General features: G+C 48.2%; 1 protein-coding gene across 3 annotated transcripts in view; it reads right to left on the bottom strand.

Annotated features, from left to right (window-relative positions):
* Positions 1 to 20190, bottom strand: part of FRMD4B (FERM domain containing 4B) — a 125973-nt gene that overhangs the window by 72732 nt on the left and 33051 nt on the right. Inside the window, exon 1 of one of the 3 annotated variants that reach the window (XM_048315756.1) lies at positions 19487 to 19768. The exons of 1 other annotated variant lie outside the window; for it this stretch is intronic. Coding sequence is in view for 1 of the 2 variants with exons in the window: in XM_048315755.1 (XP_048171712.1) it covers positions 6195 to 6356 (162 nt within the window). In the remaining variant the exon portion in view is untranslated. Of the gene's footprint in view, positions 1 to 6194; positions 6677 to 19486; positions 19769 to 20190 lie in introns of those variants that run through there. One more of the 3 variants, XM_048315755.1, reaches the window with a different exon arrangement.

The following is a 20190-nucleotide window of genomic DNA, read 5'->3' as shown; positions in this document are numbered from 1 at the left end:
CACAGTCTTAATCCTAGCATTGCCTGGACTGTCAAAGATGACTTTTTATGGCTGAAACCAGCATGTTCAGGCTCTTTTCAGCTTTTTGAGGACACTTACTCTCCCCATCTCCTTCCCCAACACATCACTGATGCATGTTTAAATGAATGACAGATCAATTAGTGGGGAAAAGTGTACATGTGTATTTGTGTGTGGGAGGTTATTTAAGCTAATATATTCCAGCACTGATAGCTTTATCCTCTTTGCAGTCTCTGAGAATGAACTGGCCTCCATCTGTACAGAAGATTAGTAGAATTACTAATCACTAATTATGACTCAGAGGTTTTAAGAGCAATGCAGACTCCACAAGGGGTGGCCTGATTTTCAGAAAATGAGGGGACAAAGATAGCACAGTGCTATTTTAAGCACATGGACAGTCCATCCAAGATCACAAAGCGCTGCAGTGACAATGCCAGCAAAAAGGAGTGACAGAGAGATAAACACTCAGAAGGACAAAAATGAAGCTTGGAAAAACCAGCATGTGCCTGAAACACTTTTAATTTTCCTTTTCATACAGCTTGTGTCCAGTCAGAGTGAGCTGGCCAGCCTCTCTGCAAAGGCCAAAATGGAGATTTATCCAGGCACGCTCATACAGTGATACCTTTGTACAGGACTTTCTGCCTCTGAGAAGTGATGCCAGCGACATTCAAAATCTAACGTATTTTGTGAGCTGAGTCACATCGAAGAGGAAAAATATTTATACAAGCCCAAGTGGTTTGTGAATAGAAGGCACTGTTTGAAACTGGCACCATGACACCCCTAAGGAAATGAGATGAAGTTCACAGTCTGGTTGTGAAGTTTGTCAGTGAGGGAAGAGGGAGAAGTGGTACCAAAAAAAAAATCATATTTTTGTTTGAATGAACTCTCTCAAACAGAAAGCGCTATATCATGAGCTCAGATGGAAATATATCTGGAGGAGAGCTCTGGAAAGCTGCTGTTGGAAGTGTGCAGAGCCAAGTTTAACTTTAAGCTGTCAGGAGGCAGTGCCCAGAGCCAGGCCTGTTCCCAGCCCTCCTAAAGACTCTCCCAAAGTCCCAGCCGTGGGGACACCTCCACGTGCCAGGTTTGGATATGATGGGAGTTTCAGCACAGCCAAAGCTCTGCAGGTGACATATGAGCAGCATCGCTGCCTTAGATCAGATCCCTTTAAAAAGAAAAACAGCTGGATGAAAGCAGCCAGAGCAAAGCTTTTCCAGGGTGACTGGTAATCCCCAGTGCACAAGTTTAAATCTGTCAAGGGACACAGACACATATTCAGTGTGCTCCAAAACGGGTTTTCAAGCTCTCTTTGAAAAGCCCTGACCTATAAGAACACCTGAGATGCTTCTGCTGAGCATCACTCCTGGGGTCTGTCTGGTGTGGAACAAAGTTCTGCCCTGACAATGCAGCGCCTGCTTTGTGCCCTCCCTCACCACTCCAGCACTGCTTTTCATCATTGTGGAAAGATAAGGAAAAAGGCATCTCAATTTGTCGTCAGCATTTTTCATAATGAAAAGTTGAGGTGTGGTAGCAGAGGAAGCGTGGTGCTCACTATCCAAACCAACTACGTTAGCACTGGAGGAAACAGAAGTCAGCCGCTTCCTCTCCTGCTCCTCCACCCCAGGTACCATGGGCCAGACACACGTACAAAGCTGATTTACAGTGCTTCATCAGCAAAATTCTTTTCACTTCACACGGAGGAAATGACCTTTCAGAGAGGTTCAAAAGCACTTTGTCTAAAAGACCCACACGAAAAGTTTACACTTTTACGCCATAATTTATCAGCTAATTACCAGTGCTATTGATAATTCCAGTTACTCCTAAACTGCTTACACAGAGATGCTCCCCTATCTGGTTGTACATCCAGCAGATCAATCACAACATGCCATTATGTTCTGCAGGGAGTTTGGGAACAGTTTGCCCAGTTTCTTTTCACTTTGCATGGAGCAGACTGACTGACACACCTTTAACCCTCACCCTAAAGCATTCACTTCACCAGCTTTTAATTTATAACAGTTAGCTGCATCATCAAATAGATTTCGATGCAATGCTTCGTTCCTGCTTAACCATAGTGAGGAGCCACTGTGTGTGGGATGTATTGGTGGCAGTCGGCACTGATACCTCAGAGGAAAACTCCATGTCAATATCCCAATGAAAATCAGGCCAATGAAATGCAGGTGACTAAACACAGGATAAATGTTGATTCTAGAAGTTTTTGGCTTTGCAGCTGCTTGTTAACCTCATTTATATAAAAGTTTCACTTTGTTTTACTGCCCTATAATTAAATCTAAGACAGGTGGCCTATAAAGCCATCATGTGGAGAGCCCTGCAGAAAGCTTTCTTTTGGAATAGTATCAGGACACCTAGAAATGCCATGTTGTCCCATCTCAGGCATCAGGAGGGGCTCTGGGAAGACCCCCAAAGCCACAGCACTACATGCTAGAGCTCCACAACAAAACACAGCCCTCACTCCTTTCTCTGGTAGGAAATGGGAACCCTTGAGTGAAGGCTTCTATGCTGAATTCTCATCCAGGAATATTTCCAAGCCCTAACCGCCCCAAAAACTCATACGGACTTGCTGCTGTTAGAAAAAAGACCTGTGCCAGCTTTTCTATCAGCTGTCTCTGCAAATCTGTTATTTCTAGGACAGGCTTTAAACGCTCCCTGCCGTGGAAAAGACAATGTTCCCTGGCATACAACCCAAGGGCTCAGAGAATCAACTCACACACTGTGCAGCCCCTCCCCTCGTGGGGGTTCAGGGGTTATTTCAGAGTGAAACGGGACACCCCAGCAGAGCTTTGGCTCACAGCCTCCTCCAGATGAATGGGCTCTGGGCAAGCAGGACATCCCTTCTATTCTGGCAGGTGGGACAGATGATGGTAAGCATTCTGGAGCAAGGGCCAGCTTGGGGAAGTGCCTGGGCTGGGGCTGAAGTGCCCGTGCCAGTGACCAGGTAGAACAACAGGTAAAACCCTGGAAAGTGTTTCCCACACATACATGACAGAAACACAAAGGCTAAGGAAAAGGTGACTGACAAAGGCTGGTTTGTGCTTGTTGGGGTGGGTTTTAGTTGTGCTTAAAGCTGCTAAGGCAGGTAAGGGCTTTATGCTGGCAGAGAGGATTTGAGCCTGCCCTGCCAGCCAGCGCTGCCCCGTGACCACCTCCGCACCTGCCGGCTCCCAAACACCGATGGGGATGACCCTGCTCGGACACACAGAGGTGTTTGTGGCTTCTCCATGCTGGGACTCAAGCTCAGCTCTCCCACAAGGCTGCCAAGAATTTTGTATTTTAAAAAGACTAAAAATCCCCCTCACCACAACAACAAATGTAGGAGCCCAAGGAGAAGGAATCCTACTTGCTTTCCTTTCTCCACAAAAATGTACTGATGATTAAATAGAGACTTACTGGCAGCATCCAACTCACACAAAAATAGCAACTGGCCCACAAAATGTGACTCCCAAATACTGATCAAAACAAACTGAGGCTGCCAGGGCTGATCAGCAGCACAAGTGCCTGTCACCTCACTCTCCCCTGCATATCCCTTGCACGCAGCTCAGTGACAAAGTTCTGTCTGGTGTCCTGATCTGTCACACCATACACAGTCCAGGGAGCCCTCAGAGAGGGGAAAAGCCTAAGTTCAGCCAAAAGAACCTCTATATAAAACCTGTGGTATTTTTCACACCTGGAATATGAATGCAAAGGAGCTACATAAATATGAGTATTGTGCATGAAGCCAAGGTGGTAAAGGACTGTGTTAAACACATGTCCAGGAGTCAATTTTAGTAAGAACACAGGACAAAAAGGTGCTTTCATGTGGCTGCAATAACTGCAGGACTTCTCGGAAAAAATCTGAGAGGACAAGTAGCATCCCTGGCAGGTAGGAGAGTGCTGTTATACCCTTTTTACAAAGAACAGGGGAACAGAGAAAAACACAAAATCTCACACCCAAGACTAGAGTCCTGTCCCACAGACACAGCAACGTCCACCTCCTCAGAGAAACAACCCCATGGAGAGCTCTACACTGCATGTGTTGCTCCTGCGTTGCTCCACTGAGCCTGAGGTGAAGAAATGTAACCCAGTGTGGCTCAGAGTTCCTCGCTGTATGCGAGGGTCACCCAGCCACTCTCTCTAGCCGTTTCCATACTTGAAGTGCTTAAAAAAAATGAGAAAACCAATTTGATTCAAGCCCTTGCAGGGCTCTGGTATCTGAGCAGCTGGGTGACATTTAACGCTGTGTGCTCAGTCCTCACTCACTGGACTCAGCCAGGGGTTTGAGCAGCTGAGGGCCAAGACTTCAGCACAAAAAGCAAAGTGTTACACAACCCAACAAGGAAGAGCTGCAGGGCATTCTTTCAGCCATCTCGCTTTAATACACCCCAAATTACCTCTAGCAAATTTCTGATGTTAAAACATGAGAGTTGCCTTTTTCCTGCTGAGTTTCACCTCCCAGGGAAGACCCTCAGGGCAGTGAGTGGAGAGCAACAGGTCCCTGCATGATCCCAGCAGTCTGGCTGCGACAAGTTGTGGGCAGAGGGGAAAGGGCACTCCCTGTCCACTTCCCTGGCTCAAGGTCTGCCTGGTAGGTTGAGAGAAGGACCAGTCTCCTCTTTTTACCCATTTTCACATCCCCCCTTCCAGACACATGCACACGTCAGTGATGCTTTTCATAAAGAAAAGACAAGACAAAGCAACCACGAGGACGCAGTAAGTTTGGGCAGAGATACAGCTACACTTTGTTTTGAAAAAGTCTCTTTTCACTTCAAGCCAGCCATCAGAGTATGGCAGCTGAACAGGCTGAATACAGCTGTTGTCAGAGCTGGTCCTCACCAAGCCTTTATTCCAGCCCTGGAGGGATGGGGTTTACCTCCACGGGGATGCAGTAGAGAGGGAAGGCAGTCTAAGCTCCATGCTCTTTACGTGAATGGACCCTAAAAATAACACCCACACAGCACAGGTGTAGGTGGATTTTAATTAGAGAGGAAGAAGAGAGTCAGGACTGCATCCCACCACATTCCTACAGGTCAGTAAAGGTGGGCAGATGAGGAGCAGTGACGCCTTTACTCCTGCATTCCCCCTAACTAGTCATGATCCATATATGGATCCACATCCACAGTGACACCTGTGTCAGACACATCACGGAGTGTTTACGTGCATCATCTGCCCGAGGTACATTCAAGCACTTGTACATCCACCTCTGTAAAGCTGCTTGCTCACTCCTGAGCCTATCCCTAAAGCTAAATACCAGCAGATCGCTTTAGGATTAAACAGGCACAGATGTCCTGTTAGCATGACTTTCCCATGGAAGTTGCATCCTGGTGGCTCTGGAGAGCTGTTTGCTTTGAGCTGTGTCATTCTCTGTTTTGCAACACACCAGGGAGAAGGGAGAAGCTGCTGTGAAAGATTCACCCTCATGTAGCAAACACACACAACGGCGCTGAGAGCGGGCATGCAGCACAAGTTCACATGCGAGACAGAAATGCAGACACACAGAAATAAATAACTGCCAGCAAAAACAGACTCGCAAAAGAGTGGCACCACCCTCACTGCAACTGGATACCACAATAACTGCAAGTACAGGGCTGTGTTTCCTGCCTGCACGAAGGGGAGCCCCCCAATTGCCATTCCAGGACTCACTGCACCCCTCCCAAGCAGCAAGCCCTCTGCCCTGCAAAGGGCTATCACGTTGCAAGCTGCCACTATTCAGTGACACAAACAGCAGAAAAAGCCACAGCCAGTCTCTCCCCATGGGAGCATCGTGCTCCGAGTGCACAGGCAGAGAGGAGCTCGCGGAGCTCCGTCCCCCAGATCCCGAGGGCAAGGATGGGGACAGCAGCAAGAGGGGCTCCGAGGGGCTGTGATATGGGGGGGCAGCTGGCTGCCAAAACACTTCTAGATTGACTGACTGATAAAACCTATTTGGCACAGAAAATATCTCCCCCAAACCCCGAACTCAGGCACACAGCCGGCACTTCGAAAGCAATACCGGCATCATCTCAGAGCCAGGTTCAGGATCCTCTGAGCACCTTCCCAGCTCTGCCTCGAGGCTCTTCAGCCCATCCCAGCCGCCTCGCCGGGGGTGCGCACGGAGGAACCAGCCCGAAGAGAGAAAACGCGCCCGTCAGGTGCCGGGATGCTGTTCCAAGGAAAAGCTGGGAGGAAGAGCTGGGTTTTTTTACCTGATAGACATCGCGGAGGCCACACCAGGCTCGCAGCGCCTGCCGGCACGCCCGCAGCCGGGCCGCGTACCACCGCCGCAGCGCTGCCACCGTCACCGTCCACACGAAGCGGCTGCCGCTGAACAGCAGGTCCTCCACCCCGCACATGAACACCGAAGCCATGAGCCGCTCCGCTGGCAACACAAGCCCCCCGTCCCGGCTGGCTGCCGCTGGCTGCTCTCGCTGCCCCGCTCAGACGCCTGGCATGAGGCTGCCCGGCTTTATACGGCGGGCGGCGGGCAGGGGTGTTGCACAGAGCCAGGGTCAAGCCTTGAAACAAACTCCTCTTTCACGGCGCTTCCTGGGCAGATTCCCAGGCATGCCCCGGCTCCTGACGCCCAGCCAGCGGCTGCAGTAGCTCAGCCCTACCAGCAGCTCACACAGCAGCCTTGTCCTTAGCAGCTTATATAAAGCTCTGTTAAGCTCCAGCAGCTACCACTATGTTTTCTAATTAAATTTTAACCCTTTTGCCATATGCCCTGACAACAACCCCATTTAGATGCTGCAGGAGGAGAGGAAGCCGCTCACCGGCGTTCAGCGCTGCCGCACTTCAGTGAGCTGGGCAGGCGCTCCACACACGAATCCCGCGCTATCTGCCTCCAACACCTCATTATCTGCTATACAGGGAACAAAGCTGTCATCGTTTGCTCCCGGCTGAGCCCGTGCTCAAATTATACACTAGAAATCCTACTTGAAAAAGGCACTTGTGGGAACCAGCAAGTGGAGGAAAAAAAAGGGGGGAGGGGGGGGGAGAAATATCAGTCCTGCAGACATAGAATAGCTTGGAAGAGACCTGAAAGTTCATCTCGTTCCAACCCCCCCTGCCATGGGCAGGGACACCTTCCACTATATCAGGCTGCTCAGAGCCCCATCCAACCTGGCTTTGAACACAACTTGGGCCAGTGCCTCACAGTAAAATAGATGCAGTAACTTCTCTTCCAGCTCTGACTGTGGCAAATACCCACAGCACAGAGCCATCCCTCTGTTCAGCACTTTCCCCTTGGTTGTTGCATCATATGGGTCAAACACCCAAAACGCGCTAAAGAGATGATTTGCTCTACTCTTAAACTAACTCCATTAACACAGCACTTGCTGCATGAGAAAAACAAAGCTGGGCATTGTGGCCGAGCTCTTCACAAACAGCCCAGAGCAAATAAACACTGCAATAATAACCCACGAGAGACTCCAGCCTTGCCTCAAGCCAGTTTAAAACTGGACAGCACCCTGCCCTTCTGGGGCTTTAAGTGCTAATGGTCCCAAGCCGCACCTCCCATTTGAGAGCTCTTCCCCATTACAAGTTAAGGGAGGGTGGAAGACGAAGGACGATTTTTCTTTTTAAGACCTCCCCTCAGAGGATTTGACACTTCCTAAGCTTTTTAGCACAGAAGCTGCTGGGAACCAAATATGCCACCATCATCACCTTGTTGAAGAAACTATTCAAAGAGCAGATTTTTGGCTAAAATCATCAGCAAGGTTGACCTGTAAGAGCAAACTTGTACAATGCGATGAATGGAAAAGGGCAGGAACAGCTTGCATCCAGGCTGGGAGGGAGAGCTAAATCCCACGGCATTGCCGGCACTGCTTCCCCAAGGGCACTGCCTGCCTATCCCAAATGGTCCTCACGGGAGGAAGACACCTGCGTGCCCACAGCACAGCGAAAATATTCACAAACCCCACTTCATTCCTTATTAATCAACCTTCTCCCTACTGCAGGAGCTCACCACAGTGAGCGCCGCTGTGGCAGCTGGGTGATGTAATTCTGCAGACAGATGACTGCCTGCCTGTTTGAGACAGGCTTTGGACCTGTGTCTCCAACATCACACTTCTCCCTTTCATGCACAGCAGAGTGAAAGCAGCCCTGCTGCTCCTCTTGGTGCTGGTATCCCTTGGCTATGCTGTTGCCAGGGAGTTTCGGTCCCTCCAAGCCTTGCTTTCACATGGGGAAAACAATAACCATGTTTCAAATGGATAAGAAGCTGCTAGAAAGTGAGCTGAGGCAGAGAAGGATATGGCTTCTTGTAGCAAGAGACAAGCAAGGATTTGGGCTCTACATTGAAATCCAGCATCCATGTTCTACCCCAAGGGTTTTATCATCCCTTGGAATCACTTAGAGCCTGTAGCCACAAAAAGACTTCTTCCTCCTCCTCCAGTGTTGCCCACCACTGTATTTAGAGGACTTTGACAGCAACCCACATGTACCAAATACAAAAAGTTTCCCTCTTCCACTGGGAGAGAGTGGTGACAAATATCCATGGGGTTATTCCAATAACCTGAGCCAGTCCCAGTGCCAGGCTTGGCAGCAGGGAATTGCCATTCCCTCACATAACACTGCATTGGAGAGGAATCAGCCAGGAAAATCTCCAATGGCATCTGTGCACTGTGGTCAAGTCATATCCAAATTTAAACACAGAGATAAAAAAAAGATCCAGTTTTCAAGTGCCATTTCTAAAAGAAAAGAAAAGAAAAGAAAAGGAGCTTTGTAGTGAAAGAAACAGGGCAGGGAACAGCCCTGTCCTGCGACAGGAAAATCCAACCCACCCACTAGGAAAAGTTTACATGGTTTTGTGCTGTGCCTGCTGTCCTCAGTGCCTTTTTGTTTTGCCTTTTTCCCCCTATTGCCTAACTAGATTGAAAAATGAGGATGATTATTTTCTCCTTTAACAGAGCACAGAGGATCTGTGGTACGTTTTTTCAGTTTGGGGATTTTTTTACATGTTTGGTTTTTTCAATTGCTCTATGATCCATGGTATCTTTGCACTGAACCTACATGTCCTGCACAATTATTCTTTATGCTTCCCAAGCTCCCGTGAGCCTGAGCAATGCTCTCAGATGCTCCATCTCAGAAGGCAGAGCCACAGGTACTCAGGCCTTCCCTCCTCAGTGCTCCCAGCTGCTTTTCCCATCAATATTCCCACTGACCTTGTGCAGGCTTTATGCTCCTACAGCGAAGTTACAGCTCGATGGGTAGGCTGGAGCAAGGCAAGAACCTTTTCCCCACCCTTATTCAGGGTACATGGACTTCAAGTCCAGCCTCATGAATAAAAACTTCACCCATTTTTTCATCCCTTTGATAGATGAAGTAGGTGATAAAACAGGTAAGATTTAAGTCCCACCTGGACTTCACCTTCGCAGCTGACTCAAGTACAAGAGTGCACTGTCCCTCGAACCTGGATAGTGTTAAACACACACAGAACAAAAAAGAGCAAAGAAAATTTGTGATGCAAAAGACAGCTAAATGCAATTTAGCATAATTTTGGTGGAGTTTATATACAGCTGATGAATTATCCTTTCACATCAGTCTTAGTCCTTTATTGACTTCCACTTTAAGAACCTGATTGCAAGCAGGTTAGTTTGAAACAAATAAAACCCAGGCTCCTTAGAGTCAGAACAGAAAACAAAATTCAGCAAGGGAAAGCCAGTAGGATAAATACCCAGGTGGTTTCCAAAGGCTGTACCATCCAGATTTCCATTCTGGGAGGAAAAGGAGGGCGAGAGAGAGCTCTCAGAAAATGTCTTTGTAGATATATGTACCACTGTCAGGGGAACACAGGAGACAGCTACTGCACAGCTGTTTGATGTACAGTCATATGAACAACACAGCATTCATTGCTGATAAGGAATAAGCCTACACAACAGTGATCTAAGGAGAATGTCAGTTTAAAAGGCAACAGAAAACTTGATGTGTGTCAGACTTGTGCTTCTCCTCATTTTATTGACTGTAGATCCAGAATAATGAGCAATAAAAAGAACAAAGGTTTGCTACCAACATAATAGGAAAAGATGATCCCAAGTGGATTCTCAGGCTTCCTTGCATGTTATCTTCTATGCCAAAATTAATGGAACAAGGTTTAGCTGAATTGCTGCTCCTCTTTTCAAAGTTGCTCATATGAAGTTCCCATGAATAGAGAATTCATCTGCCTGTGAGGCCAGAGGACAAGAGCATCAATCTGCTTTTAAATCTGCAACACAGTATTGCTCCTAGACAGGACTTTTGATTAGGCATACAGGAAAGGACACATATAAAGTCCCTAGTGATAGCTAATGAAATTAAAGCTTTGATCATTTTCAGTCTCTGAACCTTCCACAGTAAAAGGTGAGTTATTGTTCAGATGCATGAAATGCCAAATTCTGCAGGCTCGCAGATGTCTGTCCTGACCAGAGCATTAAAACAGGCTCTAATCCATGATTGCACTCTTATTGATTACACATGATTGCAGCCAATATTTGTAACATTCTGTAGAGTGAGCAGTAAAGCTCAGGGAACACAAAAAGCCCCACCAAGCGTCCTCACAAAGTTATGAGAGACAATTCTGCTTCATGGCACACACCGCTATTGACATCTGCTGTTGCCGCAGCTCCAAGGGCTCCAGCCTCAAGCCCTGACCCCTGGGTTGGGCTCAGGGCAATGAGAAGCATCACTGGGTTCTGTGCTAAAACCCAAAAACCTGTGGTACCACACTGTCCTCTGAATTCCCACCAGGAACCAGCTGCAGTCCCACTTCATCCTGCTTCACCCAGATGTGTTTCTCCTTTCTGTACAAATCTCTATGCAGATTTTCATCGAAATCTTCCCATTTTGCTCAAGTTAGAAGCCAACAGCACACAATTACACTGCCTTTAAAAATAAATTTTAAAACTGCTCAAAGATACTGTTTTATAGGCGGTTTCATGAGCATGAACAAAAGGACTACTTGGGAATTAGGACTTTCAGACAATGCTGAAGGCTGCATATCCCCTACAACTTTATTTTTTAAATTCCTGTCATGAACCAAGCCTGTCAAGCTGTGAGCATTAATGCAATTAACCCCAAATAAAGATGAAGTGACTTTTCAAAAATTGGTTTTGCTAGTCTCTGGCCCTTAATTACTAACTTAAATATAAAGTGAAATGCAGACATTGGGCGCCCTCTCTTTGATGTTCTAACCTCTCAGTACATAAGATGCTTAAGCAGCAGCACCAGTGCACAGGATAAGTCTGTAATCCAACCTGCCCTGATCAAGAGCTTTTGAAGCAAGATTCAACTTCTGGTAAAAGTGTTTGCAAACCAATTTGGTTCCTTGAGATTATTAAAAAAAATATTAATTATAATATGCCTCTAACTAACCTACTTAATCTTTCATATTAACACAAATTTGAGGACCTCTCGGAAATTAAGTCTACACTTCCACAAAGATTTATTTACTGTCATTCACATTACCCAACTTTAATTTAGAAAGAATGAAAGGGCCATGCTACTCTCCTTCAAGGCTAACAACAACATGTCAGTGGGCAAAAGCTGGGAATTGAAATCCTGATGTAGAACCTGATAAATAAATAGCTACATGCAGTGTAGCCTGTGTCAAGTGCCTGATGTAGCTGAAAGCCACAACTACACCCAAAATGATCCCCAGCTCCAGAGGGAGACTGATACCTAATGCTCTCCTCTCTGGGTGAGGCACAGCCTCTAATAAGCTTATTTAACAGCAGCCTTGCCTGTTTCTAAATGAGGTGCTGATGTTTTCTCTCCTCTCACACAGCCTGGGCTGTACTATATTGCTCTACACTAATGATATAAACACAACACCGTGACAAACACATTTTTAAAGATGAACAGCCACTGTGCCAGAAACACAAATTTCCTGCAGTCTGCATCCCATAGTAAACTAATTAGCACTTCACATCAGAAATGAAGTGCCACAGTCTTTTTACTTTATAAATGATTAAGCAGCTGCTGTCTGATTCCTCAAACAGCAAATTTCATACCTGCCATACCCAGAACTACAAAATCAGGTCAGGTTCAAAACAAGTAGCAGATGCTCCAGTTTCACGAGTCAGGGTTTATCATCTTGCACTACCATGCTATCACTGTCAGAACAACATCACCCAGTTTCCAGAGCACAAACCTAGTTCCTCCAGTACCCATGGCCAGTGCAGCAGGGCTATAATTGGGCACAGCTCCACCAGCTTCAGTGAAACCTCACGTGTCCAAACACACGTAATCAGGTGGGGATGTTGAAGGAGTCTACGTGACATCTGGCAGCAGGACTTCCAATGCAGGTCACTATTAACATATACCTACATACAAATTACATTAAAATTTTTATAAACATCTATTTTTAAGGCAGGAGGACTTTACAGCCTCAAAGTCAGTTTGCACTGAAAAGATACCTAGTAAGGAGAAACACCAGCCCAGATTTGTGGGGAAAGAAGGATCAGGAAATGGGAGTAAAAAATTTGATCTTCATCTGAAAGAGGATTTGTTTCTATCACACACAACAGAGTCTCTGAATGCTTTCCAACTACACATTTATGTCCTTTTTCAGCCGCATGGGTGACAGCCAGCAGAGCAGGAGAGGGACCTGCAGGAGGGCTGACATCTACCCAGGCATCAGCACCATGGTCTGCAGCTCTCTGGGCACAGAGACTTGCCCAGGGACAGCAGCACAGTGGGTCGGGATGTGACACTGCCTTCGCTGCTCCAGGATGGGGCAGGATCCTGGAAAACCACCCCCTTGTTCTCTGCTTTGTGGGAAGGGCTTCCTTCTCAAGCAAAGCTCCTTCAGGAGAGGAGAGTCATCACTGGTGACATGGGAAATCATCCTGCACTTGGTGCTGCTCCCAAGTCACATCTGGAGGAAACGAGAGATCAAACAGCACAGGGTGGGAACGTGGAGCATCCTCAGAGCTGCAGAGATTGGCACCACCACCACCCTCCGGAGAAGGCTTCACCCAGAGCCTCCCTGAGACAGAGCTGCCAGAGGAAGTGATTCACCCCCACCAGCCCCCTGTGAGAGGGAGGACAGCCCGACCCCAGCTCAGGGCTATCCTGCTGGGAAGCATCTACGGGAAGTGATGGCACAGGGGAGCGAGACTCTGGCTGCCTTTGGAAGCTGAGGCAGGAAAAGTTATTTCTCTCCAAGCTGCTGATTTCACCTCACTGCTTCCTAACTAGGTCCCTGCCCTGCAGCAGGTCACTCTCACTCCCATGCAGGCCGTGCTGTGCCTTCTACCCCAGTACCAGCTCTCAGAGATGGTCCCCAAGCCTGAGAGGGGACAAGGAGCCTCCAAAGAGGGACTGAGACCTTGCAGAGCAAAGGGACAGGCAGCTGTCCCATGAAAATAAATTACAGAAAGAGACAAACACCCTCCACAGCTCCAATCTCAGTGTTCTTGTACCTCTACCTCCCCCAAATTGGCAGGGGAGTAATAAAGTGCACAAAATACCTTCAGCATCCTATTTTTGGAGGCAAAAATATAACATCCTCTGTGCACTGACAAACCATGCTGACAAAATTTCTACCTCCTGTGCCCAATTAGTCAGGTGAGTCAGTGCAGTCCCTTCACCTCCCACCCAGACCTGCAGCAGCTTCCCAGCCGCTGGAGCAATGCCAAATCCCTCTCTGTGGCTGGACACTCCAGTCCATAGCCTTACTGGAGCCATGAAATGCTTCAGGGTCGTATCAGAGAAGTGGCAGGTTCAAAGTCTGGAGGACCAAAGGGTTCCAGACAGGTGACACATCCAGCCTCACCAGTTTGTCCCACACTTCCCTGGCAGCAGGAGGGTTTCCTCCCCAGCTCTGGTCACTCAGACGGACACTGTGCTCCCCAGCAGGTGCCACACCTGCTTAGCTTCCCTGAGGCACTGGTCCACGATGGATGCTGCCATTGCCCTGCTAATGTCCCAGACAAAAATGGGGCAGCGTCTCCTTCATTTTGAGTTGTCAAGGAGTATTAAGGGAGCCTGGAGAAGCCAGGTAATTACTTCTGGATGAAGTACTTCACAGTAGATAGAAGTACGTGAGGAGCGTGAAAAGCCACGGCTGCCCCAGCTTTATGATTATTTTATAGCCTCATTAATCTGTGGCAAATGGGGCAGAATTACTACATAACTTAAATACTGGGCAGAGATCTACAGCTCTGTAAGAGGAAGCATAAATGAGATAGTAAAGTTTCAGCATTTGGCAGGATGTATATGGACACAAGGACAAAAATAAGAACCCAAACCTACCAGTTTCCTGACAAGAATCTTTTAAAGAGTGAGAATAGGTGATATCTAAGTCTTGTAATTATATCCTCAGTGCATTCATTCTCTTAGGATGAGTAACTCAGGATGCTGTAGCTTCCAGAAAAATCGTGACTGAGAGCAAAGCTCTGCCCTTGATTAGACTTCATGGGTCATGCCTAGCCCAGGAAAGGTGTGCACATAGGAAAGGACTTGTCCTTCCCTATGTACCTGCTCAGATGACAGAGTTCAGATCACTGCATCCCATCAAACACGAACCAAGACATCATCTGGGATGCCTTTGTTCTTCTTCTCCCTATCCCCAGTTCCAGGCCACACACCCAGCAGAGCAGGATTCATTTCTGCATCCATTCAGCATTTGGCACACCAGAGCACCAATACTGATACAAGCATTCCATCAAAATCCTTATTTAAAGTAACCCAGCCCCATGGCTGCTGGTTGGCAGAGGCTGACCAGGATGAAGGCAGCAGCACAGCAGAGCAGCTGATGCTCTCCCAGGGCCACCAGCACCCAGCCCCACCACTCCAGCATGCCCAAGAGAATGGTCCTGTGGACATTTTTATCTGGGACTTGATCCTGCACAACCTGAAGACAACAGGTCTTTTTGCACCTGCTATAGGTGAGCTCAGTTCAGATCCTTTTGAGGCAGAGCTGTGCATTTTCCCAGTTTGTGCTGGGGGAGAATCACTAACCAGTGGAAAGAGAGAGCACTGGTAAATAGAAGAGGCAAAAAGAAATGGGTACTGTAAGTGTATATAATAACTTGCCAGCACTTTTGGTGCTATGGACTGACATTTTCTGTGAGCACAAGTCTGCTGCAACTGTGCTTCCAGAGCTAGGAAACACAAAAACAACATTTCACAATGTCTCATCTGTTGCTACAACAATTAGTGCCTCATTTTATTAACAAAGTACCTATACAGGGTTCATTTGCCAGCTCTGAACAAATAAATGGGCAATAACCATTTAGACTTTGAAGAGAGGCAGGTTGGGATGTTTTCTTGTTAGACCAGATGAGCTCTGGTGTAAAGCATCTCTTGAAAGTGAGCCTGGGTTCTGGGTGTTTGGCTGTGGAGAAGGAAACAAGTTGAGCAGCTCATGGCATTTTCTCAAAGAGGGGTCACATCTTGGCTGCAGGGTGCAAGAGGCAGCTGATCCAAAGGAGAAGGGGAAGGACCAGCCATTGAAAGGATGTTTTCATCCTCAGAAGGCGTCCAAAACAAACAAGCAGCATGCCGTGGGCTTGATCCAAAGCCCATTGAAATCAGTGGAAAGCCTCCAGCTGCCCTCAATAGGCTCCTGGGGAGGCTGGGCATGCCTCAGGAGCCCCACACGCTGCCCCACCAACAAACACACCGACCCCCATGGGGATTTCACCTCCTGCAGCTCCTCCTGCCACTGCTGTTCTGCCCTCCTTGATCCCAGCAGGCATTTTGCAGTCATTAGCTATTCAAGCCACTCAAAATCATATTGTATTAAATGTACATATATAAAACCAGAATTTTTTTTCCTACACAGCCCCAGGAATACAGGAACTCACACAGGTCGTGAATCCATTGCCCATGTAGCTGTGGCCCACAACACCTGCACCAAAAACCTGAACCATAACTCTGCTTCTGTGCTTCACAAGGCTCCTTCTGCAGCTGCCACACAGGTCAGTCCTCCCCCAGCTGCCACCCTCGTGTTTGCCCTGAAGCTTTCAGCAGCTGGACAAGAAATCTGCACTGATACCACAGAAATTCCAAATTCTTCTCACCAAGACAGGTCAAATTTAGACAACACGTTTTGCACGTTCAAGCTGAGCAAAGCTCCTTCAAAAGTGAAGAGTCCTGATCCAATTTTCCCTCCCTTTCTGTAAAGAAATCACCAAGAGAAAGGCCTGACGCCAGCAGCAGTATCAGATGTGGCAGGGTGGGAGCAGAGGCAGGGTGGGAACAGGGGCAGGGTGGGAGAAGAGGCAGGGTGGGAGCAGAGGCAGGGTGGGAGCAGAGGCAGGGTGGCAGCAGTGACGTCGGGAAATGTCAGAAACGCAAACAATGAGAAAGGAAGAGGGAGGGAAAGGTGGAGGGGACGGCTGGGATGCCCACGTGTCTGTGGCCCCTGCTGAATCAGCCTGGTGAGGACCTCACCCCTTCGGGAAGCAGGATAAGGTGCTGGGCACGGAGCCTTGTCCCTGCCAGGTGAGGTTTACCCACACCTCACTCTGTTCTCACAGCCCCACCAGACACATGGGGCACAGCAACTTCCCCCTTGCCAGCACATCTGTCCCCACAGCTGGTGGCCATGGCCAGATCCAACAGGAAAAGCTGTGCAACCCCTTATCCCAGTATTTGTGGAGGGTGAGGACAAGGGCCCGGGGCGGGGTGTTACCTCAGCCCACGACTCAGAGTCACTCATTTTGTAGCTGACTGGGGAGAACAAAAAGGGAGAGATGATGGTAAAGCCCATTCTCCCGTTTTGCCAAAGGACAGTTGATAAAACAGGCTGTTAAAACTCATCTTAATATTGTTTGGATCCAATGTTTTGTTCTGGTTTTTAACCCCTTTTAACTTTTCCCTCATCACCTTGGCAAAAAGGGAAGCAGAGCAGACATGCTGAGAGTGCAGCTTTAGCCCAGCCAGGCTCCCCACAGTTTCCTAATCTCTCTTCTGGCCATCCTGCAACAGCATGAACTCCCCAATGGGGGTCAATCTGCAACCATTCATACACTTTAAAAAGTTATTCCTGCTATAATGGGCACAAATGAGAATTCCACATTTGTTAACAATTATCCCAGGCAATAACTTCAGTCTCCCCCTCACACTTCAAATGGAAACAATGCAGGAACTGAGTAGTACCTGTTGGCAGAGAACTTTTTAAATAGATGGATAAGAGGGGCTGAAATGGCTTCCTAAAAGAAAAAATCTCATTGCTTCCTTCTCCCCACCCCCCTTTGGGATGTAAAGCAGACTTGAAAACTGCCCTTGCCATTATCAGAGCTGTGATTCAATCAGCATTTCATGGTCCTAATTAACGGGTATTTGTTTTCATGGGTGTGATTCCTCACTTGCCAAGACTGCAGAATTATAATGCATTTTTCCCTTCCTCCTTGGAGAGGACATGAGAACTTAGCCAGGGAAAGGAAGCCATTTGGAGCAGGAAGAGGACGCTTGGAAACAGAGCTGGGGTGCTCATATTGGGCCCTTTCTGAGGTCAGAGGACCAAACTGACATTTTGTTTTAAAAAGTCTGCTGTTCTCATTCACATTAATGGGCAGCATTGTAGCACAAAAGGCCCTTTGCCTGCCTGTTTGAGCAGGTCACTCTGTCCTGCCCAGCTGTTCCAGGAGGATGCTTCCCAGAAACCCTGCCCCCATCCTGTGCACATGGTTGGAAGGGGACAGGGGACATCCAGCCCAGGGAAACCAGAGCACCCAGTCCTCCTCTTCCTACAGTTCCACATCAGGAGGAAGGAGAACTCCCAGCCACTGCTGACTGGACCCTATTACAGTTCCATTCCCTCCTGCCCCAATAGCTGTTCCTCAAGACAGGTAGCAGCTTTGGGGTGGGAACAACTCCAGGACTAGGGTTTTGGAGGGTAAAGAAAGCACAGCTGAAGGCTGAAAGGGGCTCAAGTGTCCCATAGGCTGCCTGAAGAGATAGTGACATTGCCCCTTAGGGGCACAGATAGAGGGGACTGTCCCTCTCCATCACAGCCCTGTCCTTCCCACCCTCCCCAGGCACTAAGTGGCCTTGGCAGGTCATGGGGATATCTGTCCCTTCTGCACAGAGACAGCAAGCTCCTTCAGCACACAACTAACTCATGGCTAGGATTCACACGGAAGGGGAAAATAAATTCTGGGGTTCGAAAACAAATCTAGTTGGTGCTACATTTTCAAATCCTCAGGGAGTTAAAAAAATATATACACATATATATAAAAAGAATTACATTGAACATCCTTCCCCCCTTCCCCTGCTGGATGTTAAATTAAATAATGCCTCCCCCCACCAAGAGCACAGCAGCCACGGGAGTACAATTCCTGCTTCTGTATTGCTAAGTGATGCATTGGCCTTACAGCAGGTAAAATTGTAGCACAGCACCATCTGTTCCCCAATATGCTTCCTGCCAGCTTCCATCGCAAGGATTTACTCCCATAGCCCTTCCAAGGTAGGGCTGAGCTGCTGGGCAGAGCGTCTGTCACAACAGAAAGGGACCTGTCACCTGCCCACTGCCTTTTTGGGACACAAAAGGTGTCTGAAAGGTGGGGACAGAACATTTATTTTCTGTCATACAGCACAGGCTCACAGTGCCAGCTCCAGTGAATAGCCCCTGATGATGCTACACATCCTTAAAATATTGCAGGGGAAGGCACATTTTCCAGCTGTTTGTGCCTTGTGCCAGAGCACGTTTAGATCAGCAATTTCTCTTCTAAATATTCCAAGGGTTGCTGCAAATTTTCCACTGTGATAAAGTAGAAGGAGAAAAGCAGCCAACCGTTCCATATCTTTAGACCGAAATTTAAGGGACTTGTACACAAGTACTTGTGAAAGCCTCAGACATCAGTCAGGCAGCTCCCAGCTTCTTGTGTGTGATGGCTTCAGGCAGATCTCAAACAGTGACCAAAGCACCAGGGAGCTCAGCACAGAGCAGACCCCAAGGGTTCCTGGGGGAACTCAGGGGGTGCCAAATCCCAGTGCTGGGGGTGCAGAGCCCTCCCAGGGCTGCCTCATCTGCAGCTCCCTTGAGCTACTGCTGAAGGACAGACCTGGCAGGCAACAGAGCAAAACCTGCACCCCAGCCCGACCCAAATTCCTGCTGTTCTGCCTGTGGAACAGCTGGTGGGGCTCTGTGCTCAGCAAGGGCAGCAGAGCCCACGACAGCTGGAGCAGCTCTGGCTGTGGCTGCAGCAGCAAGCGTTTTCAGGCTGTGAGGTTCTGGTACAGGTTCCAGCACCTGGCCCAAGCCAGGGCAGCATTCCCACATGGTAAAGCCTCCATCCCCTCAACACCCATGGTCAGCATCATGTCCAAATGGATGCCTGACCCACCAGCCAGCCCAGCATTGGGAATCACACCACGAGCAGGTCTGTCATGAGCAACATCCATGCAAAATAAACTTGGGAGAGCTCTTTGAATACCCTTCATGCTCTGTCACTTCTGATCCAAGCTCCAGGAGCACCTCCACCAACCACAGGCACATCCCCCCAACTCACAAGGTGATAACAGTCTCCCAGGTTCAATCAACTCATCAACTCAAACAAGTTCTTCTCACCTGAGACTCAGGAGACAGGCACCTCTGGAAGGGAAAGCTGCTTGCACACCTCACCCTCTGCCACACGCCATAAAACTCTCCTTAGCCCCGTATCCGGATACTCCGCTCAGTCCCCCGACCTTGGCTTGGGTCTTCTGCACAGCCTCGTCCGTGGGGCTGTCACTGGCCAAAGGCTGCTGGCCACACACCGGGCGCCTGAGCTGGTGGCTGCAGGCAGGGGAATTCCTGCAGCACCGGGAGAAGCGGCCAAGCACCTCCCAGGGCACCCGGGACAAGAGAGCGCCTGTCAGCAGACGAAAGCAATGAGCAAACTGGTTCAGCCTGTTGCTGCCTCTGCTGAAGGCCAGCTCGGCACAGGAGGTGTTTAAGTCATGTGTTTGCTCCTGCCCCAGCTTGGAAGGGAAAAAAAAAAAAAAAGTGGTTTCATAGGATTTAAGACTTTCACCTCACTACTTCCAAAGAGGTTATTTGATGACTGAAATAAGGACAAAACAAGACCTAGAACCTCAATGCCAAAGTTGTAGCAAAACAAACCCTTCCTCCTCCTCCTCCCAGATTTTTTTTTACATGCATATGTATTTTATATATGCATGCATATATATTTATATGTAATATATATATTACATGCATATATATTTACATATATGCACCTCCTCTGCTACAGCCGTAATTTTATTGTTCAGTCAGGAATGGGGAGTCTTGTT

The sequence above is a fragment of the Corvus hawaiiensis genome, chromosome 11, assembly GCF_020740725.1.
Source record: "Corvus hawaiiensis isolate bCorHaw1 chromosome 11, bCorHaw1.pri.cur, whole genome shotgun sequence".
Lineage (NCBI taxonomy): Eukaryota > Metazoa > Chordata > Aves > Passeriformes > Corvidae > Corvus > Corvus hawaiiensis.
Note: the sequence above shows the minus strand (reverse complement) of the source record. Positions and strands in the feature narration are given on the sequence as shown.